The sequence below is a fragment of the Rhincodon typus genome, chromosome 26, assembly GCF_021869965.1.
Source record: "Rhincodon typus isolate 14 chromosome 26, sRhiTyp1.1, whole genome shotgun sequence".
Lineage (NCBI taxonomy): Eukaryota > Metazoa > Chordata > Chondrichthyes > Orectolobiformes > Rhincodontidae > Rhincodon > Rhincodon typus.
In genome coordinates this window covers 10,865,312-10,891,275 of record NC_063357.1, presented here as the reverse complement: position 1 = coordinate 10,891,275, position 25,964 = coordinate 10,865,312, and the positions used below count along the sequence as shown (strand labels likewise).

The following is a 25,964-nucleotide window of genomic DNA, read 5'->3' as shown; positions in this document are numbered from 1 at the left end:
ATATACTGTTGCTAGGTGAGGATAAACAAGGTCTCCCACTTAAAGCACCCAATCTTCCCAAAAAGCCCTAAAGTAGAAACACAGTTCATGCTGCAGATTAATAGGCATTTTCAGTTGTGCCAGCAGCACGCATGATACAATGATTGCAAATAGCACAAAGACAAACAGATCATAAAATTATTATTGGCAGTGACACAACCTTACCCCAACTCCCATTTATCAGCTGGCAAACAACAACTAGCAACACTGTAACTGAAGAAATCAGCTTAGAAGGAAAGGAGTAGATTCTGTGCAACTTATGTTTGCAATTCCCATTTTGGAAAACACCATAAGAAAACCAATCTACATTAAATGTTGAAGGTTTGGCTATTTTAAAATTCATACAGATCTTGTTACCTCAAAAGTTTTGATCTGTTTTATATTTTTTGGGATGTGGGCATCATTGGCAAGCATATATTTGTTGCCAATTCATAAATGATCTCAAGAAAGTGGCAGTGAGGGAATGGCAATACATTTCAAAGTAAGAAAATATACGTGGCTTGTAAGGGAACTTGCCAGAGGTGGCATTCCCATGTGGTTGCTAGCCTCGCCTATCTAGGTGGTAGAAATCATGGGTTTGGAAAGTGCTGTTACGGAACCTTGATGCCTACATCTTGCATGAAGTATACATGGTTGCCATTGTGTACTGGGGGAGGGAGTGAATGTTTAAGTGATTGGATGGGGTGCTGATCAAGCAAACAGCTTTGTCCTGCATGGTACATAGCTTCTTGAGTGCCCTCGGAGCTGCACTCATCCAGGCAAGGGTACAATATTTATAGGAGTTGTATGATAAAGTTTCTGACCAATCTCTATGATGGGTACACTAGAGAGGGGGATTCAGTGATGGTAATGCCATTAAATGTCAAAGGGGGATGGTTAGATTTTTTTCTTGTTGAAGGGCTTTGGTTAGGCTACTTTTGGAATACTGCATTCAATTCTGGTCTCCTTGCTATAGGAAAGATGTTGTGAAACTTAAAAGGGTTCAGAAAAGATTTGCAAGTATGCTTGCAGAGTTGGAGGGTTTTAGCTGTAGGGAGAGGCCGAAATAAGCTGGGGCTATTTTCCATGGAGCATCGGAGGATGAACGGTGACCTTATAGGGGTTTATAAAATCATGAGGGACATGGAGAGGGTGAATAGCCAAGGTCTTTTCCCCAGGGTAGGAAAGTCCAAAACTAGACGGCATAGGTTTAAGGCGAGAGGAGAAAGATTTAAAAAGGGACCTTAGGGGCGACTTTATCATGCAGAGGGTGGTGCATGTATGGAGTGAGCTGCCAAGGGAAGTAGTGGAGGCTGGTACAATTACAACATTTAAAAGGCATCTGGATGGGTATACCAATAGTAAGGGTTTAGAGGGATATGAGCCAAATGCTGACAAATAGGACTAGATTAATTTAGGATATCTGGTTGGCATGGATGAGTTGGATCAAATGGTTTGTTTCAATGCTATAACATCTCTATGACTATCATTGCATTGCTCTTTGTGGCATAAATGTTACTTGATAGGTGACAGCCTCGTGTGTTAAGATGCTAGTTTGTATCAGAGACCTCCTGTACATCTTCATGACAGCTTTCAGGGAAATAAGCCGACCACTGCGATTCTCAAAATATTAGGTCTACTTTAATCATAACCCTTGCACCAATCACCTCATGTGAAATGTTTATACATAATCTTTCTGCAATGCTGTGAATTTCCTGATCTCAGCAGGGATGGGCATCAAGGAGGTGAGGGTGTTAATAGCTCTCAACAAGGTTAGTAGCAAAAGAAAAGATTAGTCAGTGCTTCCTTTCATTTTCTCTAAGCAGTGATCCATGCTGAAAGTTCATTGGTGTAATCATCAGGCATGGATAGGATTCAGTGTGTATTATAATATTCCATGTGGTTAAATAACCTGTCGAGTCACACCTTTGAGGGTCACACATTAATGATGATCATTTGTATGAGGTGCCCGGGAACTTCCAGCACTCTCGGAACCAAATCCAATTAATGAGTCGCTATCTTTGTGAAGGGAGGGGAGACAAGAAGACTGGGTTGAAAAGAAGTGAATGAGATGGCAGAAGCATCTCCAGTGGCATGGACATCCATCTCGAGATGCAGTTTCTCTCAGAGCAACTTTGGAACAGAAGCACAATGAAAAGACAGTCATTCTGCAGTTGCGAGTAAGATAGGGACTCAATTTACCCAGTGCAAACCTTTACAAATCTCCCCACCACTGAGGAAAGTTCACAGGCAGAAAATTAGAGTCACTACGAACTGGTATTTGCCTTTCAATATAAAAGGGATCAAATTCTACAGCAATTGGACCCAATACATGCATTGTAATCTTGGGTTAGTATCTACTGCAAGACAGCAACTCAAATCAAGGTTTTGCTTGCTTCCTCTCTTATGTCATTCTGTCTTCCATGGATTAGTTGGAAGCCACGTCAGAAAATTGAAACCAATTCTGTAAACCAATGCTCTGTTGGTCCGTATGTTGGAATGCCAAAATCGTGACAGCACAGTATTTAACATCGCAACACAAGCAGTACAGTGGCATGCACAGCCAACTCAATGTGCTAAGCAAATTAGAGGATAAGAAATTGTTCAATAAATGGTTTCAGAGAGCCATCAAAAGCTGGGCAGACAAACTAACAAGGTCACGCTCTTTACATTTACAAATCATACTGACAAGAGAATCACCCATTCGGAGTCTGGCTCTACTTTGCAACATGCTGGAGCTGAGAAACTTGAAAGATGATCTGATAGAGGTTCCAACATTTGAATAGTATTGATAGAACAAATAACAAATAATAATCACTGATTAATGAGCTGTCAGTGCATAAATTAGCACAAGCTTTAAAAAAAAAGGGAAAATTAAATCAAATCTTAACATAGAGGATAGCTAGATGGAATTTTCTGTGTAAATGTTCTTTCCTCTCCTCCTCCTTCTCCTCCTTAGATTTGAGATCAAACGTCAATAGAATTCATAAACAACATGCTCCTCTTTTTTGAGGAGTGGAATAAAAACAAATTTTCAAGATGTTAAAATGTACACTGGTTTGATCTGAGGCTAAATAACGTTTGCTTAACAAGCCTGTACAAAGATTGATGAACTAAGTGGCAGGTAATGGCTTTGTTTCATTGAATCAATCTTGAAAAGTTTGATGGGTTCTGAAACTTCATACAAACAGTCCATCCTTTTCCACTTAGTCACCAATGCAGAGAGAATGAATATTGTTGAAATTTCTGAAAAAGAATTTCTAACTCATTATTAAGAAACTGGCTTAAATTTACCTGACGTTGTTACAGTGTTCAAAAGTGAGAATATTCAAAAGGGAAGAGAGGTGCCCAATCCCTGCCCCAATCCCCACCCCAAATGGAAATGTTGTACAGTATAGGAGCAAATTACTGCAGACGCTGGAATCTGAGCTGAAAAAAAAAACTTAGTCAGCAGCAAATCTCGAGACAATGTTAAATGTTCAGAACTCTTTTCCAGTTTATTCTGCAGTTTAACAAAATTAACCCGATACTTTCTACCCTGTAACAACCAGCTACATCTACTCATGCACAGCCTGCATCTACTGAAAATCTCCAGCATGTCATTGTTTCCACTCACTTAATTAATCACTGCTCAATAAACCTGATAGCGATTTTTTTTTGGTCAAAGCCAAAGCTTAGTGACAATTCACTTTAAAAATTTTTGTAGTAAGACATATAACTAATTTGCAAAAAAAGACAAGTTTCTCCTGTGTGATCCTCGGACTCATGATAAATTTCACAGAAACTGGACAGATAAGTGAGGGAACACCGTGGGTCACCTTCTCAACCTATATTCAGACCAAAAAGTTAAAAAAATGCAAAGCCCTATGTTAATAAATATCCAAAAGACAGCTTAGTTTCATGAAACTGTATTCGGTATATATGCATTTTTCACGAATGAAATAAAACATTAAAAAGTATCCGATTCAGAGATTAAAATAACCTAATACTTCATTCCAGAATCCATAGTTTAAAATTTGATGTCAGTTCTACATTTCACAGCCAGCAGCCAATAGTATAACCTAGAAAATTTTCCAGTGTCCTGTAACAACTTTAGACTTATTACATTAATAATGCTACATAAAGCACCATATTTCAGTTCGGCGGCCTATCATCATTTTCTGTTTATACTTTAGATTTCCAGCACCCATAGTATTTCACTTTTCATAAGATCATAAAACCATTATAAAGGCAGGTGAAACAGAAGTGGACCATTCAGCATCAAGTCTGTTCTACCATCCTACCACGGTTGATCAATTATGGTCTTAACTTTATTTCCTGGCCTGTCCCATGTAATTCCTTGTAGATCTAACGTCTATCTGACTCTGTCAAATATATTCATTGACCGAGCCTCCGCTGCTCTGTGGAAGAGAAATGAAAGACAAATGATGCTCAGAGACTTCCTCAACACCATTTTAAATGTACAAACCCTTATTTTTTCGACAGTGCTACTAGCTCTAAATTCTGCCATGAGAGAAACATCTTCTCAGCTTCTGCCCAGCGATGCCCCTCAAAATCTTGTCCCTTTCAATAAGATCACCTTTCATTCTTCTAAGCTCCATTGAGTACAGGACCAACCTGGTCAACCTTTCCTTATTAGTCAACAGCTTCATCCCAGCACAGTGAACCTTCTCTGAACTACTTCCAAGTGTCTCTCACCTCAAGGAGAGAGCCCCAAACCCTAGGTGTAGTCTCAAAATGCTCTGTACAATTGTAGCAAAGCTTCATTATACTCTATTTCTCTGCACAACATTCTATTTGTTTTGTTTCAAAAAATACTTCGACACTGGCTGCTGAGCACTATGGGTCACGCAAAACAATGAACGCTGCTCTATTGTCTAAAGGCTGGGTTTGTTTTATTAATCCAAAGTTTGAAGCAACCATTCACAAATATCAAGCAGCTACAAAATCATCTCATCAAGACAAGAATGATGACACATGCCCTTCCCAGTCAATCCTGCTCGCGTCGAACCTATTAGCCTGTTGATATTTCTTAGCTCAGAACTGACCTGAAATGGAAGCTTTTGGCAATCTTTAAGCCAATGCCACATTTGAAGTACATCTACGCGTCGAGTCACTGAGGTGAACAAACTTTCCAACATGGGGAAAATAGCATAATATGCCTTTAGGCAAGCTCAATATGTTTGCATAATAACCATTTTAATCGGTCATTTTGTAATACAGAACTTAAATATTACTGAACAAGAAAAAGACCTTTTGTCCTACCTTGATCACATCAGGACAATTTGCAAGAATACCAATAAAGAAGAAACCAACATTGCTACTATATCGGCAGAAATACTGATTGGTTGGCAAGTGGACATTAGAAGCAGTGCCATGGTGAATGCAGCACTTAATGATGATTGACTGTTTCACTGGAAGAGGACACTCTCCTATTTGACAGTATGTTAGTTTTCCCACTTTATTGCAGATATGTCTAATCAACCTGTTCAGAGAAGTTATTATACACCTCTGAAGCAGGTCAGACTTGAACCCAGGCTTTCTATCCTTCCAAATTGTCCTGATGAGTGCAAGATAACAAACTTTGACACAATGTGTCTTTTTTTCCATGGTAACTACTTTAATTGGAGATATGGAAAATAGATTGTAATAATGCCTTTTTGTAAATGGCTGAACTAAAATCAGTTAAAATGTACTTTCACAGCCAAATGTGCCTTGTGCTCTCATAGACCTTTTACCTGCTTAAAGTAGCTTAAGTGGTGCATTCAGTTCTGAATTGTTGAACAACTGCCAACACAAAGCCTCAGCTTCTCACTCATAACGCAAAATCTGGAGCATTGTTACACATTTCATGATCATTAAGCCCAAATTTTCACAATGTTGTCAAACATTCATATCTGCTTTCTTTTACTCAATCAGCAACTTTATTCCTGCACTTGCGCTCCCCCTACAACAAATTCTGACTCCCTATGAGATTGCAGATTCAGGGTAAGCACAAACTTCACCACTATTTTTTAAGCAGCACCCTCAACAGTGAGTGTGGACAGATTATTCAACTATTACAACCATGTCTGATCTATCCACACATGTTGTGATCATTTCCCAGAGCAGGCTTTAATATTAAAAAAAAAACTATGCAATCATCTAAAACAGATTCAAATTCATCTGTGAATGCTGTAGATAAAGGCACCATAGATCCTTTCTGGGTGAATGAACAATGTTTCTTGCCCATGTCACTTGTCACCTTAGTGATTTCCATCTGAAATCAAACCATAATCTTTCCAAGTGTTTTAAATTGTCCCCACAAGTGATTCGCACACTTTTGTAAACCATATGGCACCAGTGAACCACAAATGTTTGGAGAATGGTACTGAGACCTTGCAGCCAATCTAACCTCGGTAAAGTAGAACTCTCCTGCCTCTATAACAAGAAGAATTTTCTCATAAACCACTTAACATATCTGCAGGATATCTAAAGCACTTCACAGCCACTGAATTACAGAGGTGTATAATAACTTCTCTGAACAGGTTGATTAGACATATCTACAATAAAGTGGAAAACTAACATACTGTCAAATAGGAGAGTGTCCTCTTCCAGTGAAACAGTCAATCATCATTAAGTGCTGCATTCACCATGGCACTGCTTCTAATGTCCACTCTTGTTACATAGGCATTTAATATAAACAGTGATGTCCCACTAGTAATCAGTTAATCTGGTTCGGTAATATGGTTGACAAATGAATATCTGTCAAAGCATCAGAAGAACCCCTCGTTGTACTTCAAAATAGTGTCATGAAAACTTTATGTCCACCTGAAGAGGCAGAGGAGAGCTTGGTTTGATATTTTGCACCTAAAGGATATCTCCCTTAACAACAGAGCACCCCCCAAGTATTGCACCTGATTATCTATCAGTATTGTGCATTCAAGTCTGAGTGGGCATCAACATACACTGTTGGAAACAACAACGTTCCCAGTGAACTGAGCAAGCGATGGCTCTCTCCAGACTCAACATAAGTACAGAAGGGCAAAATGCATAATAGTGTTGTTGGGCTTTTTCCCACACTGTCAAAGTGGGGCATGGTATGACAATTTTGCACAGCAAAATGATTATTTACTAAAATCTCATTTACAAATCTTCAGGATATCTAAAAAGCACTTCAGAGTCAACTAAAAACTAATTTTTTTTTCAAAATCAGAATCATGTTAACACTTACACAAATATTATATCGGGTGTGGTATTATATTGAAAAGTACTTGGGGTTTTGGGAGTCCGTAAGAATGTGAATGGGAAGAGAAGAGTAACAGTAACCAAAGCCTTTTGCAGTTCTACGCAGTATTTCCACAACAGAAGAGCCACACAGAATTAACAAGCCCTGTAGCCCACCTGGTCTTTGCTGGTGTTAATGTTCCATCCAAAGCTCCTCTCACATGCACTTCACTTACCTAACAGCATAACATACTAACAGATGAATTAAGAGCAGGAACAGGCCATTCAACCCTTGGCCCTGCTCTGCCCTTTCAATAAGGTCATGGCTGATCTGATTGCAACCTCAAACCCACATTTCTATCTACCCCCGAGTAAACTTTCAACTCCTTGCTTAACAAGGATTCATCAATCTTCCTTGGAAATATCTAAACACTTCGATCCCACCATTGTTTCAAGAACAGAGTTCAAATGATTCATGACCCTTCCTTTCTCCATCACATTTTTATCAAGCCAGAGGGCATTGTCTCAGGGTAAAGGCATGCAAATTTAAAACCAAGTTCAGGAGAATTATTTTTCCCCAATAGGAGTCTTCGGAGCTCCTTGCCGTAGAAAGCTATGGGGGCAGAGTCCTTCTGTTTAAGGCTCAGATAGATTCTTGATCAATATGGGAACCAAGGGTTACAGGGAAAAGGCAGAAAAGTGGATGGGAGGAATTGCTGATCAGTCATTATCTTATTGGATGGCAGAGCAGGCTTGAGGGGCTGATAGGAATAGGAGTAAGCCAATTTCTTATGGTGTTAATGTCTTTCCCTTAAATGCTCCTATGCTATTCAATTTAACCCTTCCTTGTGATCATGAGTTTCAAATCCAAAAAAATGAGCAAAATTGTTTCTCTTTAATTCCCTATTGGATTTACAGTGATCTAATCTTTATGGTCCCTTGCTTTGGATCATGCAACAGATGCTGATCAATACTGAAGTTGATACAAAAAACCCTAAACAGGAGGAAATTAAAGCATTACTCTTAGTCATATAATTTAAAATGAGAGATTTTTCTAACCTCCAAAATTCTTCCTGGAAATATAATAACATATTTGCAACTTTTTTTTATAACAGTGCAAAATATGCTATCACAAAGCTTGTGGGTTAAAAATAAAATTGGGTGCTAAAAACATCAACCTAAACACCCAAAATGCATTCTGCTTACTGTTAGGAAGCAGAAAGTGATGCAAAACAGGAAGTGTATTCTACAGAGGTGACTCAAACCTCCCCCAAAGGCCCAGTGACTGAGACCAAAAGAGTTCCACATCTGAGCCAGTTTGCGTGAAGTTGTTGATCTCAGATGGAGTGACAGGGTTGTTTCAATTTATTTCAGGACTCCAGAAACCTTTGTTATGATTTCCAGCTTTTCAGCGCTATACACCAATGTTTTGCTGGAAATGTAATATGGCATACATGAAGAGAGCCCATTCCAGCTGAGCTCAATCCTCTCTTCACCATTGTTTCGAGAACTCATAGGTACTTTGGAGCAGAGGTCAGCTTGAAATATCTTTAACAAACCTGTTCAAACATTATGACACCTCTGGAACGGGTGGGGCTTGAACCTGGACCTCTTGCCACTACCTCAGAGGTAGGGCCATTACCACTGTGCTACAAGAGCCATTTTTTTTAAGCAAGCAGAGTTTGAGCCTAATAGAATCCTCATTTTGTTTTACAGGAGCTTGGGAGCCAAATGAAGAGCCTTTAATGCTACCTGGCTAAGATCAGCAAACTGAAGAAAATGACTTATATTTGTAAAGGACCTTTCAGGACACTTTTACAAAGTGTTTTACTGCCAGTGAATACTTCTGAAGTGTGGTTACTGCCATAAGGTAGGAAACACAGCAGACAAATTTGTGCATAGCAAGTTCATAAACACAGCAATGTGATCCCTATTTTTTCATGACATTTGTTGAGGGATAAATATTGACCAGCACACTAGGGATAACAGTCTGAGATAGCAAGGTGTAGAGCTGGATGAACACAGCAGGCCAAGCAGCATCATAGGAGCAGGAAGGCTGACGTTTCGGGCCTAGACCCTTAACACTCTGCCCTGTTTTGATATATTAATATGGGATCTTTAATAGGGTCGGAGGTCTACAGAATTGAAAAAGGGCCCTCAGCCCATTGAGTCTGTGCCACTCAAAAACCAACTATTATAATCCCATTTTCCAATATTTGGCCCATAGCCTTGTATATCTTGGCATTGCAAGCATACATCCAAATACTTCTTAAATGTTCTGAGGGTTTCTACTTCTACCACTCTTACAGGCAGTGAGTTTCAGATTCCCACCATCTTCTGAGTGAATTTTTTTCCTCACATCTCCTCTAAACCTCCTGCCCCTTACCTCAAGTCTATGCCCTTGGTCATTGATCCCTCCACCAAGAGGAAATGTTCCTGCCCTTCTATCGAATCCACACCCCTCATAATTTTAAACATCTCCTTAACTTCTCCCTCAGTTTCCTCTGCTCCATGGAAAACAACCCCCATCTTTCTTCGAAACTCACCAGTCCAGGCAAGATCCTGGTAAATCTCCTCTGCACCCTCTCCAGTGCTATCACATCCCTCCTGTAATGTGGATTGCAGAACTGTACACAATATGCGAGCTGTGCCTAACCAATATTTTATAAAGTTCCAGCATAACCTCCCTGCTCTTAAACTCTATGTGTCGGCTAATAAAGGCGAGTATCCCATATGCCTTCTTGACCACTTTATCTTAACCATGGGGCAACACGGTGGCGCAGTGGTTAGCGCTACTGCCTCACAGCTCCAGGGATGTGGGTTTGATTCCACTGTGTGTAGTTTGCACATTCTCTCGGTGTCCACGTGGGTTTCCTCCCAAAGATGTGCAGGTTAGGCAGATTGGACAATTTAGCATGGCCATAGTGTCCAGGGATGTGGAGGTTAGGTGGATTGGCCATGGGAAATGCAGGGTTGCAGTGATAATGTGGAATGTTCTTCGGAGGGCTGGTGTGGGCTCAATGGGCTGAATGGCCTGCTTCCACACTGTTGAGAATTCTACGATTCTGTGATTATCTAGTGGCCTCACTACCTTAAGGGACTGGTGGACATGCATACCAAGGTCCTTCTGATCCTCGGTGCTTCCCAGGGTCCAAATGTTCCTCATGTATTCCCTTACCTTGTCTGTCCTGCCCAAATCACTATCCCTACACTTATCTGGATTGGATCACTCTCCGAAAGAGAGGGCAGACAGTGCCATGGCTTTGCCTCAGTGAAGCCTCAACCTAGAATTTACTACTAGCGTGGCGTGGCACCTGAATCCACAACCTACTGCCTCAGGAGTGCATGGTGTCACCACATAGCCATGGCTGACAGATTGGCACAACCCAGGAAATGAACCTTGAAACTACTGGTTCAAACAGTCTGAAGTGGTACGTTGTCGGAAACCATCGTATATACACTCAATCGTCATGGTGTCATCAAATTAAGTTGCAGCGTACCCACCCCTATTTAATCTTGCCAGACATCAACAATAAAGACATGTTTAAGTGACAGAAGCATTTATTTCTTGCACTTGCCATCCTTAAGTACACACAGATATTTCCATCTGGTGCCATGGCAACAACGAGATGATGTTATGATGTTTCTACAGTAACAGAACCACACACCAGGGTTTCACTCATGGAATCTGACAAGAGCAAAGTTGGATAATTCTACCTTTCAGTGCAATTCAGCACAAGAGAGAGACTGCTACTTTGCATTCACAGGACGTGAAAATTCAATTGCCTGTGAAATTGCAGGAGGAATTTTTCTCTCCCTCTTTCAAGCAGCGTAATACACAAAGGCAAGAAGCATGATCTTGGACTATCGAAAACAACTGCAGTGCCACTTAAAGAAAACTTAACACATTGTCAAAAACTTACACTGTAGGGGTGATGTTCTGGGCTCAAATGATGAGATTTTCAAAAAATACTCTAAAAGGTAGGATAATCGGAGAAACACACGAATATCCCAGTTAAAACCACTTTTAAAAAAATAAATTCAGAACAAAAATTCAATCGAAGAAAAAGCTGCAATGCAGTTACGGTTGGCATGCCCTCAATTTATAACAAAGCAAGCTAAGAATGAGACCAAATGCTATGAACAATTATACTTCTAACTGGTGTGCGCACACCATCCATACATAGTCAGTCTGAAGACTCCACACTGTCCTGGAAAGTTCCAGGTCATTGAGCTTTCTTTTCCCTCTGTGGGGGTGGGGAAACTACAGTAGAAACCGGAGGCCCTCGCAGGGGTGGCAGAGCAGATACAACACACTGCTTTAAAAAAGGTACAAAACAACAATTGTAATACTGTTCAGTAGCAAACAATCACCAAGCAATCCACAGCCAATTACAGCAAAGAAAAGGCCTGTCTGTGAGTTATGTGCCTGTATTTCTCTATGCAGATAAGGTTAATGATGTACGTCATGAGAGAACTGGAAAGTGAAAGGATGAGGTGGAGAGAGAGAGAGAGAGAGAGAGAACAAACAGAGAGAAAGAAAACATCCTGTTATGGAGAAGCATTTTGCAATCCTGGTCGACATAAATTCCACGCCACACACTGTTAAGCTTTCAATCATAGCTGCAACACTAAAGGGACAGTGGTGTGTACAGAGCTGCTCATTACTCCCATACACCACCTTAAATGGTGCAGGGGAGCAATGACAGGAGACTACGTCCGCAACATAGCCACTGCCGGCTGCGAGGAGAAAATAAAAGGTCAAAAAAGCTACAGGTCTTTATATGTCGTTTTTTTAGATGGACTGTAAAGCAAAATAACAACCCTCTGTAATGATAAACCACATGGAATCCAGAAGGCCCAGGTTTAGTTCCCTTTCTCTTTTGAGTCACCTGAACTCAGCTGTGGCTTTATCTAGGATTAAAAATTGACATATTGCAGAAAAAAAATGTCAGGGATTCCTGGCAATTGACGGCTATCCAATCACCATGTAGATAAGGATTGGGTTGTATTGCAATGGCTTCTAGTCCATATTGAAATTGATTGCGATCATTTCCTGACTGGGTTCATGTTTTAAAATTCGTTCACTGGATGAGGGGGTCGCCGGCCAGGCCAGTATTTATTGCCCAGAGAGTAGATAAGAGTCAATTGCATTGCTGCAGTCACATTTAGGCCAGACTATGTAAGGATGGTAGATTTTCTTACCTACCAGACATTAGTGAACTAGTTGGGTTTTTCGTGACAATCAGCAATGCTTGCATGATCATCATTAGACTCTTAATCTGAACTCAAATTCCACTGTCTGCCATGGTGGGATTTGAACCCAGATCCCCAGAACATTACCACTAAGCCATTGCTTTCTCGGGTTCATGCCTAAAGAGTAACCACTTGGGTGAGGGATTGGAGGTGTGCTGAGACCCATGGCATGGAGAGGCAGTGGTGTGAGTGGTAATATAACTGGACAAATAACTCAGAACCCCAGGTCATGTTCTGGGGACATGTATTCAAATCCCACTATGGTAGACGGCGAAATTGGAATTCAACAAAAATCTGGAATAAAAGAACTAACGGCAACCGTGTAATCACCGTTGATAGTCATAAAAACCCATCTGGTTCTCTAACGTCCTGTAGGGAAGGAAACTTGCTTTCCTGAGACTGAAGTGTTATAATCGACTTGATGGCAAAACAACACTCTGCAAGGATCTCATTTCCAGTTATAGCAACATTTCCTTTTTAAACAAAAACTCAAAAGTATAACACAAGATCTGCTTTAAAATTGGTGTTCATTTCCCTCCTCCACAGTCTTGATTTAATGCATGATTTGGATTGGGGTAATTTGTCATAAGCTGGCACAGGTTTTCTTTGGAAAGCCCTCATTCTGCATTGTGCAATCTAGGTTATTTAACAAAGAACAAATCAATAGACTAGACAACTGAGTGCACTATTCAAACAGGCAGTGACCAACACATCACTCATATAGCTTTGAGGATTTTCTGTCCACTGAAAGGATTTAAATGCAGCAAGTAGCCAGCACATAACAATGTGAACGAAAAAAAAGTCCTGTTTCCCAGCTGACCTTTCCCCAGTTTCTCAAGCAGTGGTTCTCAAATTGTTTTGTCCTCAGAATACTTGTGTGAAGCAAAAGACTCTACAACCATCTAGTGGTCTGAGCCCATGTGCTGTTGTTTAGTACAGCAAAAAAAAGATTCCCAAGAAGAACTGTACTGCTTTTAGTGAGATACTAATAAGGTGATGTCTGGTTTTGAGCTTAAAGCTTCAGTTTCACATTGGGATTCACATTCAGCCAAGTCTTCTTCTGTTTTCAGTTCTACAAGTGTTGAAAATCCAGTCTAACATATGGACATTCTTGTGAAGGGTAGCAGGTGCTTCAGAATTGTCCTGGTGAGTCCATGACATTTGGACTGCGCATGGAGTCAAAGAACAGCCAAACGTTTCTCATCCAATACCAGATTCAGTGACTTGCATTTTGACCACACTTGACAGCTGCTGTCTTGAAGTTTAAAACTGCTATCAGACATGATTCCTTAACCAGTTCAAGAAGCTGAGCTTAGATGAGATCAGCCATGATTGTATTAAATAGTGGAGAAGGATGGAGGGGCAGAATTGCCTATTCATTGGATGTTGTAAAACTTCAAAGGGTTCAGAAAAAAATTTACAAGAACGATGGAAGTTTGGAGCCATAGGGAGAGACTGAATAGGCTGGGGCTATTTTCCCTGGAGCATTGGAGGCTGAGGGTGACCCTATCGAAGTTTATAAAATCATGAAGGGGATAGATTGGGTGAATAGCCAAGGTCTTTTCCCCAGGGTAGCAGAGTCCAAAACTAGAGGGCATAGGTTTAAGGGGAGAGGGGAAAGATTTAAAAGGCACCTAAGGGGTAACTTTTTCACACAGAGGATGGTGTGTGTATGGAATGAACTGCCAGAGGAAGTCGTGGAGGCTGGTATAATTACAAAATTTTAAAGGAATCTGGGCAGGCATATGAATAGGAAGGGTTTAGAGGGATATGGGCCAAATGCTGGCAAATGGGTCTAGATTAACTTAGGATATCTGGTCAGCATGGACGAGTTGGACCAAAGGGTCTGTTTCCATGCTGTACAGCTCTATGACTCTATGACTCCTGGGCCTCAATCTTATTTTATGGTCAATACAACAACTGAATTGTTGACAAGACATGTGGGATGCATCACAAAGTGTCCTTTACAGTACACTACTACTACAACTAACATGCTAAAGGAAAACAAAGGCAACATATGCCGCTATGCTTTATGTTATCCAGATTCAGTTTGTAGCACCTCTTGCTCCAAGTCAGAGATAGGGCTTGATCTCATGATCTAGGCAGACAAACCAGTAGCATGGACAGATTCTAATGTTCAGTTGAGGTCCTGTCTTCCTATTCCACCAGTTTGAATGGATGTCAAAGATCTTATGGTACCATTTGAAAAACAGCAATGGGCTCTTTCCGAGCATCCCTCATTTCTATTCCAGCCAACAATAAAAAAGACTTTGGAGATTTGCTGATAGTTTTCTACATGATAACTGTACTCCAAGGATGATACAGCATTAGATGCTCAAGAATTTCACACAAGCCTGCTAAGCTTTAAACGTTGCTGTGTTGAAAAGATACACTGTACTGCATACCGGATACAAATTTAATTTCTGGCCTTACCAGGCTATACCTCACCATTTTCTGTTCTTCATTGATTTAAAAAAAATCAGACTGCACACTTTCAATGGTTTTGTCTTTAAAAATCTATTTTACTGTGATGTAAACTGTGGGATTTATATACCTAGTATTAATATTATTTATTTTAAGTTTGGGTAACTGGGTTTTGAGTTAGTAACCAGTGGGTTTTCTGTGTGCCTGAAGTTAATTATTAACTTGTAAATACTTCTGTAGCTATGTTGATTTTTTATTAAAAAGCAGATTTTGAGACCTGGCTTTAGAGTAAATGTGTGCCACTCATGTACTTCTTTTTCTTTTAAGATTATTTTGCGAGTTAAATAATGGGGCCTCAAGGTTTGTTAAGGATTTCTGAAGCTTTTTTAAGCTTAAAGGAAACATACATAGCATTGAGGGGGAGACTTTTGGATCTCAGTTTTTCCTTGGAGTCTTGAGCAATGCTGTGAAACCCTTGGAATAGGATGGCTGTAGAGACCAGAGCTCCTGAGAAGGAAATAACATATGGTAAAACTAGGTTACCTGAGAGTGAAGAGTTAGTATTAGTCCCAGACCAGAAGTGTTGGGATAAAACCCTGCTACTTAAAGCCGAGTACATTGAAGCTCAAGTGTATGATAGCTCCAGGAAGAAACTATCTAGCAGTTCCAGTCTAAACATTGAAGTCACAAGTGGCTTAAACCTGAGGTGTTAGATACAGGGTCACTGGTGCGAATATTGTATAAGCGGTGGCTTGGCTACTGCATTGGGGTGTGTTTTGGCTGCTATACAAAGCTGTTTTGTTTCTTCAATTTTTAAATGAGTGTTTTGAGTTTAGAGGGTTTATACTTTTACTGTATTTAAGAATCTTTGAATTTGTGTAATAAGTAGATGGTTTTGTCTCTTCAATTTTATCTTAATTTCTTCTGGTAATAAATGTCTGTTTTATTGTTAAAACAAAATCTGCAGCTTTGCATGTCTACATTTCATTGAGAGACCATTTTGTCAAAACCAGAACAGAATCAAAATGTGATCTATTAAACTAGGCTACTGATAGGGATCTGACTTGTCTGGCAATAACGTCAACTCAGATCATAACAGTACTCAAGTATTTTTGCACACCCAAATATCACAGATGATGGCTAACATTTTATTGTCCAGCTAATTTATAAAGAAACTCATCAGATGATTGCAAATGTAAATGTCTGTAAATGTGTTTTTCCCTTTTATTAGAAGTAAAAATTGAATTATTTTTAGTGTAGTTCTCCACTCCAAGACTCCCATCTGTTTCATTCAGTTTTCACTTCTAAATTGTACCAATGTCAATCATCTGGTTTGGAAACACTTACAATGTATTAAGTTGACTACCCTAGCATTATCTTTCTTTCTCTAAAAATACCATCATGGCCTGCCATTTAGAAGTTCCAAGAAAAACGGCAAAAATCAATTCAATGATCATCTCAAACAGAAGACTATAATGTAGGTTAACAAAAAGACCGACATTCAGGTGAGTTCCTTCCCGGAACAAAAGCATGGCTATACTTTCTGGCTTCTAATGCCACCAAGAATACATTGGCACTACCCCACAGTAATTCCTCAACTCAACTTCACCTTTCCATTGTCCATTTACAGACTCAAGCAAAATAACATGCCAGCAATGTTCTGTTCAGCATGTCTGTTAAAAAAAAACCCTGGAGCGCTTGGCCTGTAGTTGCAACATCTAACATTTAAGTACAGCTAAGGGCATTCACTCTTCAGAATAACTTCAAAATAGTCAAAGGTATGGTTTAATACAAACTTCAGACTAAATACGTAAAATTTGAGGCAATAGCCTGCCTGTCTAACTGTGAATTGTATAATTTATTGTCTGTCAGGCTTCGTGGCCATTTCAACCTATTCAACAGCCTAGCTATTGGTTTAACACAGCTATTGATGAACATTAGTTGGACATTCTTCCAAAAACACTTTGTAAAGTGAAACACTTCTACAATTGCTCAAGAATATTCACAAACAGCACACTCCATAGCCACATAATTGACACACAGTTTTTCAACCTGTCACATGTTCAATTCTTCCATCTTCCAAATTAGAAGAGTGACTATATTTAAAAAGAACTTGATTGGCTACACAACACTTTGGGGCACTTAGGTCTTGAAAATAAAAAGGTCTTTCCTTCAGACCCCAAAAAGGTGATCTGCCTTTGCCATCAATCATGATAAACTCAGTCTCTCACTGTGCCTTGGAAAAGAACACCATACGTAAAAATTCCAGAGACTATTAGTGGCTTTGCCATATCACTCACAAGCAACGTCATCAGGCACTTAATGTTCCTGAACTTAATCCTGCTGTCCTTAAATGATTTCCCATGTGGGTTTGGCAACTAGATGAAAATATATTAGTATCACTTAAAAGACTATGACATTCCCCAGACTTGCAGCAAATCACCCATTGCCCTTTGGCTCTGCTTCAGAAATGGAAAATGGGTCAACAGTTTTCACTTCAGGAACACAGTTTGTCCCATTTCTCCCTTTTCACTGTTAGGTCAGGATGACATCACAACTTTTTGGCCAAGGTGGCCGTTTAAGGGTCTCTCTGGCTGCCTGTTTCTCTCCTGTAGCCTTTCCAAGGAAGGAGGAGGAGCACGTGGCATCTGCCAGTGTGTTTAAGGACTTCACAACGTAACAACTGTAAGGAATGGACAGTAACAACATTATTTGGGTTTTGTTTCTTTTCCTTAATTCCGAATAGTTGAGACTCTATAAAAAGGGACACTTCTCTTTTGCTTCAATTACTAATAAGAAAAAGCATTACAATCCATAACTAGCAAAGTTCACAAAGTTAAGAGGATGGGGTTGGCAGCTTCATAAGCAACAGGAGGGCGCGGGGTCAGCAACTTCTTAAACAATGCAAGAGCGCAGAGACAGCAATCTCAAAAAGAGAAGAATGGATCAGCACGAGGAGGACAAAGAAAATTGCAGTGGTAATAGGGAATAGCATAATTAGGGGAATACATACTGTTCTGTGCAGCAAAACCCAGAATGTCCCAAAGGCTATGTTGCCTACCTGGTGCCAAAGTTTAGGACATCGTTCTGGGCTAGAGATGAATTGGGAGTAGGAAGGGAAAGATCTAGTTATCATGGTCCACATGGATACCAATGATACAGGTCAGACTAGGAAAGAGGTTCTGCTAAAGGATTATGAGCAGCTCAAAGCTAAATTAAAAAGCAGAACCACAAAAGTAATAATCTTCTGATTACTGCCCAAACCATGTACAAATTTCATAGGGTAAATAAGACTAGAGAGATAAATGCCTGGCTCAAAGAAATTTGCAGGGGGTATGGGTGGCAGGGGGAGAGAGAGAGACAGAGAGAGAGGTTTCATTCAATGGGACTTTAAACAAGCAAAAAGGAATCAAGAGGCAGATGCAAGGGAGTAAAGAGGTGAATGAAAATCAAAGTATAACAATAAGAGATAGAAAATATAACCAGAAGAGTATAGCAGAAATTAGAATTGGAATAAGTATTAACAGTAAAAAAGGAAGATCTTAAGGCTGTTTTTCTGAGTACATATGGCATTTATAACAAAAGAGGTGAGTTGATGGCAGAAATATAAATAAATAATTGACTTGATAGCTATTATAGAGACGTGGTTGCAGGGTGACAAAGACTAGGATCTCAAGATTCAACTTGCCCGAAAAATAGGCAAAGGAGTTTGGTTAGCTTAGTCAATAAAGGATGGTATCAGAGCGGTGGTGAGTAGTGATGGGTATGCAATAGATCATGAATTGGAATGTTTGAATGGAAATAAGGGATACCAGGTTAAGGTGAACATCTTGGGCTTTTAACTTGCGCAATGTAAAAATAAAGTCTTCTGCTTATTTCTGGTGATGCCTCAGGCAACTAACAAAGTAATGCACAAGTTCCTCATTGGCCATGTGGGGTGTTCCATCCATGTTGAAACATGGGAGTTTACTCAATTTGACAGACAGCCTCTTCCATTATGGGTTTGATTGTAATAGGTTCAAACTGCCTATGGAATTAAAGAGTGCTCAGAAATTAGCATGTTATTTCGTAATTTCAGCATACAGCAATTGTACATGTGCAATATTATAGTGGAAGTGAACTTTATGTGCCATTCATACATCTTAAGGACTAAAGCCTTCCCAGAACTTGTGTGTTCTCATTTATATAATGCTATGCCATACTCCACACCACCCATAACCAGGCACATAGACATTCCAAGGAGTTGCCAACCGTGGCCCAGTTGACAATCCCTCTCTACACACTGGGATACACGGAATGAGAAATCATGGAGCAGGAGCTGCAATGTTTATCAGATTGGGGACTGAATTATAGTATAAATGAAGCCATAAGGTCTGAGCAAGAATTTCCTCAGGAGCTGCTCTGGTTGAGTAGGTAAAACTCCAAGTGAGGAGGAATGGATATTAGAATCCACATGATTTCTATAGCACTAAATGTGAAAAACTTTATCCTGTTATGCCACTGCTCTGTCCTATTTTAATAGTTTAACACACACTATTAGATGTTGTAGTGTTAAGTAAGGTGACAAGCTCACACCGATGGTAATCCCAGTGCTTATAATCACAAAATCGAGAAAAATAAAGCGGCATACATAGAAAGCGTGCAAAACAATGGCAAAAGCGAAGACACATTTTTCCAAATGTCATTGATCCAAAACCTGCTTCGACTAAATCTTTCTGTGCAATATTAAAAACACATTTATGCAGAAAATATGACTATTATTTCTCACACAGCCACCTTAAAAATGTAATTCTCCAATTAGCCATTTCAGAGTAGTTAGAGAATTAAACAACACTACATTGCTAACTCAAGATCAGGGATAGAACTCTTGTCCTTACTTGCTTGTTTCACTCTAATTGATTGTGGCATGCAATGGCTGGAATATAGAAACTCATCCCTGAAAAAGCACTAGGTAGGACTGTGAAAAATGGGTGCCATTAGCTCGCTTTTGGCTTTAAGAACATACACGATCTCTTGGAGCTTCAAGCTAAATGTACACAGCAGAATATAGGATCACAGGTGAAAGGAGAATGGGGTACTGATTCCAGGAAATTTGTCCTCTTGCAAAGAATCATTAACATAGGGGATAGACTTCCAAATAGAATTATATAGAGAAGATTGGATACACTAATGGATGGGAAATATGGGATCTCATTAATAAGGGTTAAGATGATTGAATGGCCTTCATCATCATAGTGTGCTTGGCATCCCCTCCTCCTAAAATACAGAAAATTGAAAGCTTTAAGCAGGTGAACATAAAACACAGAATTTGCTGAAGTCACTAGATCCTTTTGACTTTAAGCTTTGAATTGCAATCTATGACATTGGGAAGAGTTTCTAAATGAGAAGTAAAAAATTCAACAGGAAAATTGCATTAAGATCTCATAATCTTGTTGACCTTCTTTTAAATATGATGATTGTTTTCACCCTAATTCAATCACAATAATATCCATTTATTTTACAGGGTTATAATTAATGTTCAAGCATGTTTTATCCTTGACTAGTGGATAGATAGCTGATTAAAAAAATCATATCGCCAATTGCGATAAGCCGCTTGCGGTCTCACAATCAGTCATAAAAAAACAACTTAAGGAACTATTTAAAATTGATGTTCAAGACCAGTTATGAAACAGAAATGTTTCAAGTTGAATCGCTCACTATATTGAATTAGAGCTGCATCCATGATAAGGGATAGTGAAAGGAACTCAACCATGGTTTTACTTCTGATTCATATCAAATGATATCTCTGGAGGAAGACTGGATCAAGCTCAGCTGTGGTGCTTTTGTCAGCCAATCTGCTGAGTCAGTGTCAAAGCTCAAACCAGCAAATCTTACTTTGTAACTTGTCAGTCACTGACTACTGCTCTGCTAACCACAACACAATGAGGGAATTGACTCTTTAAAATTGGAGTAAACAGAAATAAAGTTTTTAACTTTGAAGTGGTGACTTACAATAACAAGGTCTTTTAATGTATAACATTTGAAATTTATGAAATGTGTCACCATTTCAAACATTTTACAGTGATGTATGCAAATCCAATGATTGAGATTATGTGGCAACCAATTTGCAACAGCAACTCTGTACAAAGAATAGCAAGAAGGAAGTTTCGTATTGGCATAGGTTAAAAAACATTAGTAAAAATCTATTGTAGTTTGGAAAGTGCTATTTAATGTCTCATAAGATGGTTCAAGTGGGCAAGATTTTGCCTTTGCAGGTCATTTGCTAGACTGCCGCTCAGACAATATTGCTTTCCACCAGTGCTGCAACCTGCACTAGATTAGCAAAACAAATTATGAGCACAAGCCCTGGTGTGAACCCATAACCTTTTGACCCAGACAGCAGAGTATGAACAACTGAGCAATTTAATTCTATCCTCACTGGAGTTTCTGTAGACACCACAATACACAAGTTCTCCCACAGCTAAAAGATAAAACATTGAGCAAAAATAAAACTGCAATTGTTATTACATCTATTTATTAAGTAGGTGACTAAAATACAAGGCATTTTCCATAAAAAGGTACTTCCCATTTTGCTTACAACTAAAGATGTGTGTGTTGGGCAACCTCAATCTGATATTGACATACCCTCTTCCCCACTGTTATGAAAAACAGTACTATCATTCCATAAATCATTTTTGCTTAAACAAGTAAAAATAGAAATTGCTGGAGAAACTCAACAGGTCTGTCAATACCCGCGGAAAAAATGCAGTGTTAACTGCTGGTTTTGACCCTTCTTCAAAAACAGAAACAGCTAAGAAAAAGTAGCGTTTGCACTGGTTGGTTGCGTGGGGGTGGGGAGCGGGAGGAGGAGCAGATTGGTGGAAAGGAAATCTTGAGAGAGAGGGAGAGAGAGAGAGAAAAGGATAGGCAAACAAAGGGATTGTTGATTGTAAGCCATGGAGAAAGAGAAGCTAGATCGATGGTAATGGGGACTATGATTGGTTGAAAGTGGGTTGGCTACACTAAAAACAACCCATTTCGAGGCAGGATCTGGTGTTGCGGAGGTGGATAACAGACAAGGAAAGGGGTGTTCATGCTCTGAATTTTTAAACTCAATATCAAATCCTTAAGGCTTTAAAGGTGCCTATGCGGAAGATGAGATGTTCTTTGTCCAGCTTGAATTAAGTTTCACTGGAGCATTGCAGCAGACCTGAGACAGAGATGCTGGTGTGGGAACATGATGGTGCATTGAAGTGGCAGACAACTGGAAGCGTGGGGTTATTTGTATGCACAGAACGTGGGTTTTGTTTCCCCAATGTAGAGGAGACAATGTGAGCAACAAATGCAGTAGATTAGATTGACTGAAATGCAGGTAAATTGCTGCTTCACTTGGAAGGTGTGTCTGGGGTCTTGGAATTGACGGAGGAAGGAAGTAAATGGACAAGTTTTGCACCTTCTGCAATTGCATGGGGACATGTCAAGAGGGTGTGGGGAGGTGTTGGGAGTGGAGGAGGAGTGGGCCAGAGTGTCCCAAAGGAAACAGTCCCTGTGGAATACTGACAAAGGAGGGGAGGGAGATATGTGTCATGGTGGCATCCCACTGGAATTGGCACAGCTTATGATCCTTTGGATGCAGAGGCTAGTGTGGTGGAAAGTGAGGACAATGGAGAACCCTATCAGTGTTCTGTCATGGAATTGAAGAGCTGAGGGCAGAAGTGCAAGAAATGGGTTGAATATAGCTAGGGATCCTATCAACCACAGCAGTGGGGAATCCTTGGTTGAGAAAGATGGGCATGTCCGAGGCTGCCCTGCAGAAGATGGCATCATTAGAACAGATGTGATGGAGATGTAGAAAGTGGGAGAATGGAAATAGAGTCCTCACAGTAAGCAGGGTGTGAGGATGTATAGTCAAGGTAACTGTGGGATTCGATGGGTTTGTAATGGATATTGGCAGTCAGTTTATCTCTAGAAATGGAAACAGAGATGTCAAAGAAGGGAAGTGAGGGATTAAGTGAAGGAGAGGTAAGGATGGAAATTGGAAACAAAATGTACACATTTTTCCAATTCCAGATGTGAGAGGGAAGAGGCACCAATGACGTAACGAATATAACGGACAAAGAACTGTGGGGAGGAATAAGCTCGGCCAGGCAGAGAAGAGTGGTGGATGGGGACAGTTCAGGCTTTCTTCTGAAGAAGAAGCAGAAAGCTCTAAGACCATCCCGATGTGGGATGGAGATGTGGAGGGACTACACATCCATAGTGAAGAGGAGGCGGTTTGTATATGTAAACTGGAAATTTTGAAAGCATCAGAGGAATTGCATTTTTAAGTGGGAAGTGAGTTGACAAAGGGAGAAAAAAAAATATTGACCTGATGTAGGAAGAGATGAGTTCTGTGGGGCAGGAATAGGCAGATACAATGGGTCAATAGTGGGGCCATTGTCCGTGGGGATATAGGAGGAGGTTTTGAAAGCTGGTGCTCAGACTTCATAAAGGTGGAGGGCAGTACACCAGACAATAACAGCACCATCCTTGTCAGAAAGTTTGATTACATTATCAAGGTTGGATCTGCAATCAGTTCAGAGGGAGATAGGTTCGGATGGGTCAGGGGAGCAGAGAAGTTAAAGCAACTGTTGTCATGTTGACAGTTCTCAGTGAACAGGTAAAAAGACCAGAGGAAGGAGTTCATGTGAAGGGGCCTGTGGGATGGGGAGAGGACTCAGGTCCAGAGAAATGTGCATGAAGGCAAAGGCATGGAGGAAGAGTTCAATGTAAATGTCATGCCTAAAATTCACTAAGGTGGGGACACAGAAGGATAAAACTAAATCTTTTGCTGAGCACAGAATATTCAGAATCAGAGACTGGAAAATCAGAAGGTATACCAAATATTCGACAAGACGTAGAAGGGATGGAGTCAGAGGCAAGGGGAGAGTTCAAATGTTCCAGAGGGGCAAGGGTATCTGAGTTGTTGCAGCTTGTGTTTCTTAATGCCTGAAAAGGAAGAGAAAATTTTTCTTGTTAGACCGTCAAATAAGCTGAAGAGTGAACTAGAAGGCTGGGGCGGGGAGGACACCTTTGAGACAGCATTTTTGCTTATACACTGGTCAACATACACCCACTGATATAAAGGATATAAATTCACACACAGACCCCTCCATCGTGTCCAGGAACTTCAGTTTCAGCTGTGCTATCCAGATAAAGCCTCAAAAGGCATCTATTTTTATAAACACTAGGTATTTATAAACACTAGTTCTGACTAAAGGGTACTTGATGAGAAACATTAACTTTATTTCTCTCTCCATGATTGCTGCCTGAGTGGCAGAGTATCTCTAGCGTTTTGTATATGCATTTAGATATATGGGCCAAAGGTGGGTGTATGGAGTTAGGTGGCAGAGAAGCCATTATCTCACTGAATGGTAGAACAAGCTCAAGGACTAAAGAAACAAGGCAACATTTTTACACATCAATTTGGAATGTACTCCCCAATAAGTAGGTGGTGGCAGGTTCAAAGGGACATTCAAAAGGGAGTTGGATCATTTCCCAAAACTAAAAAAAAATACACTGAGCATGGAAACAAAGCAACAAGTGGTATACTGCTGCTATCAAGGACCAGCGCAGACCCGAAAGGCCAAATGATTTGTTCTATGTTGGAAACATTCTACAATATGATTCCTGTTCCTATGTTCTTGTGTTATTTTTGTGTTGCTACTTCTCAATCTTTCTCTCCCACTCTCTCGCTCATTTTTTTTAACTCTAATCTGCTGCTTTTCAGGGCCCCATCTGTTTTGCCCCATGTAATGCTGTTTCATGTTCTTTCCTTTTGACTCCTTTTCTCCTCCTCTATATCTTTATTTTGCTGGCTTCATCATTTCTAATTTATTTCCTTAAGTCAGAACACCTCTGGTGAATGGTAGCCAAGGATTTTGAGGGATCTGGCCAGGATCCAGATTTTTGACATAGTAAGATCGCTGTTGGAGAGGATGGGAGATTCTAGCCAGAACCACATATGGTACACCATCTACAGCTGGCTGTACAGCCTAAAATGCAACTTACAATTACCCAGGCACAACATCTGGCAATATCAAATCATGCTACAGGAAATAAATATGATGCTGATAGGAAGTCTCAAATCCTTTACTGTGTTACTACACAAGATTGTAATGTTGCTGGGAGAAAGACTCAAGAAACTTGTATATTTCGTTGGGAAGTGGGTGAGAGTGCAGGTGGCTATGAAAGCAGAAGTATTTTCCATCTGTTCACAAACAAAATTCTGCGTTGCAGCAAAAATACAATTATAAAATGCAAAATACAATTACCCAGCAGTAAACTGGAGGGATACAATTGATGTCATAAACCACTTATGAGTCATCTCTTGAATACCGAGGCGTGATTGCTATTTGGAAAATGCTCTCAAGCCCCTTTTTATATTTATGTTTAATTAATTATACTCTTATATTACAAGAGTAGTGGGCAAGCCAGAATTAAATCCTTAATTTTCCACCACTGAAAAGGTTGACAGTTGTTTCAAAAGAGAATTGTGCAGTCACTACCCAATTAGTGCCCTGCTGTGTCTGTACCTTGATTCAACACTGAAAAAGCTTGAAGGCTGTGAGGATTAGCCATTTGAGAATGCTTGGTGCCGAGTAGTTTTCTGTTTTAACATAAAGACGTACTGATGCAAAAATTCCTAATTAGAAATAAAAGCAAAATACTCCAGATACTGGAAATAGGCTGACAAAAACCATTAAAAAAAAGTCTCAGACTTAGAAATTTACAACTGACATTGTATCGATTGTTGGAAAATTATTAAAATAAGTCCACAAATCCCAGACTCCCCAATGCATCTATTCCTGAATCGAGAGGAACTCTTCTGATTCACCCCAAGTAATGTCATGACTGATCTATCAGTAAATCAGGGGAGGCAATGGTCCAGCGGTACTGTCAGTAGATTATTAATCCAGACATCCAGGTAATGCTCTAGGGATAGTAGGAACTGCAGATGCTGGAAAATCTGAGATAACAAGGTGTAGAGCTGGATGAACACAGCAGGCCAAGCAGCATCAGAGGAGCAGGAAGGCTCAGAA

At 40.0% G+C, this 25,964-nt stretch overlaps 1 protein-coding gene across 1 annotated transcript in view; it reads left to right on the top strand.

The window, feature by feature from the left end:
- The first annotated feature begins 21,839 nt into the window (after positions 1–21,839).
- LOC125486122 (RNA N6-adenosine-methyltransferase METTL16-like) overlaps positions 21,840–25,964 on the top strand; it is a 20,363-nt gene continuing 16,238 nt past the window's right edge. The window contains exon 1 of the mRNA XM_048612346.1: positions 21,840–21,865. Within this exon, the coding sequence (XP_048468303.1) occupies positions 21,840–21,865 (26 nt within the window). The remainder of the gene's footprint in view (positions 21,866–25,964) is intronic.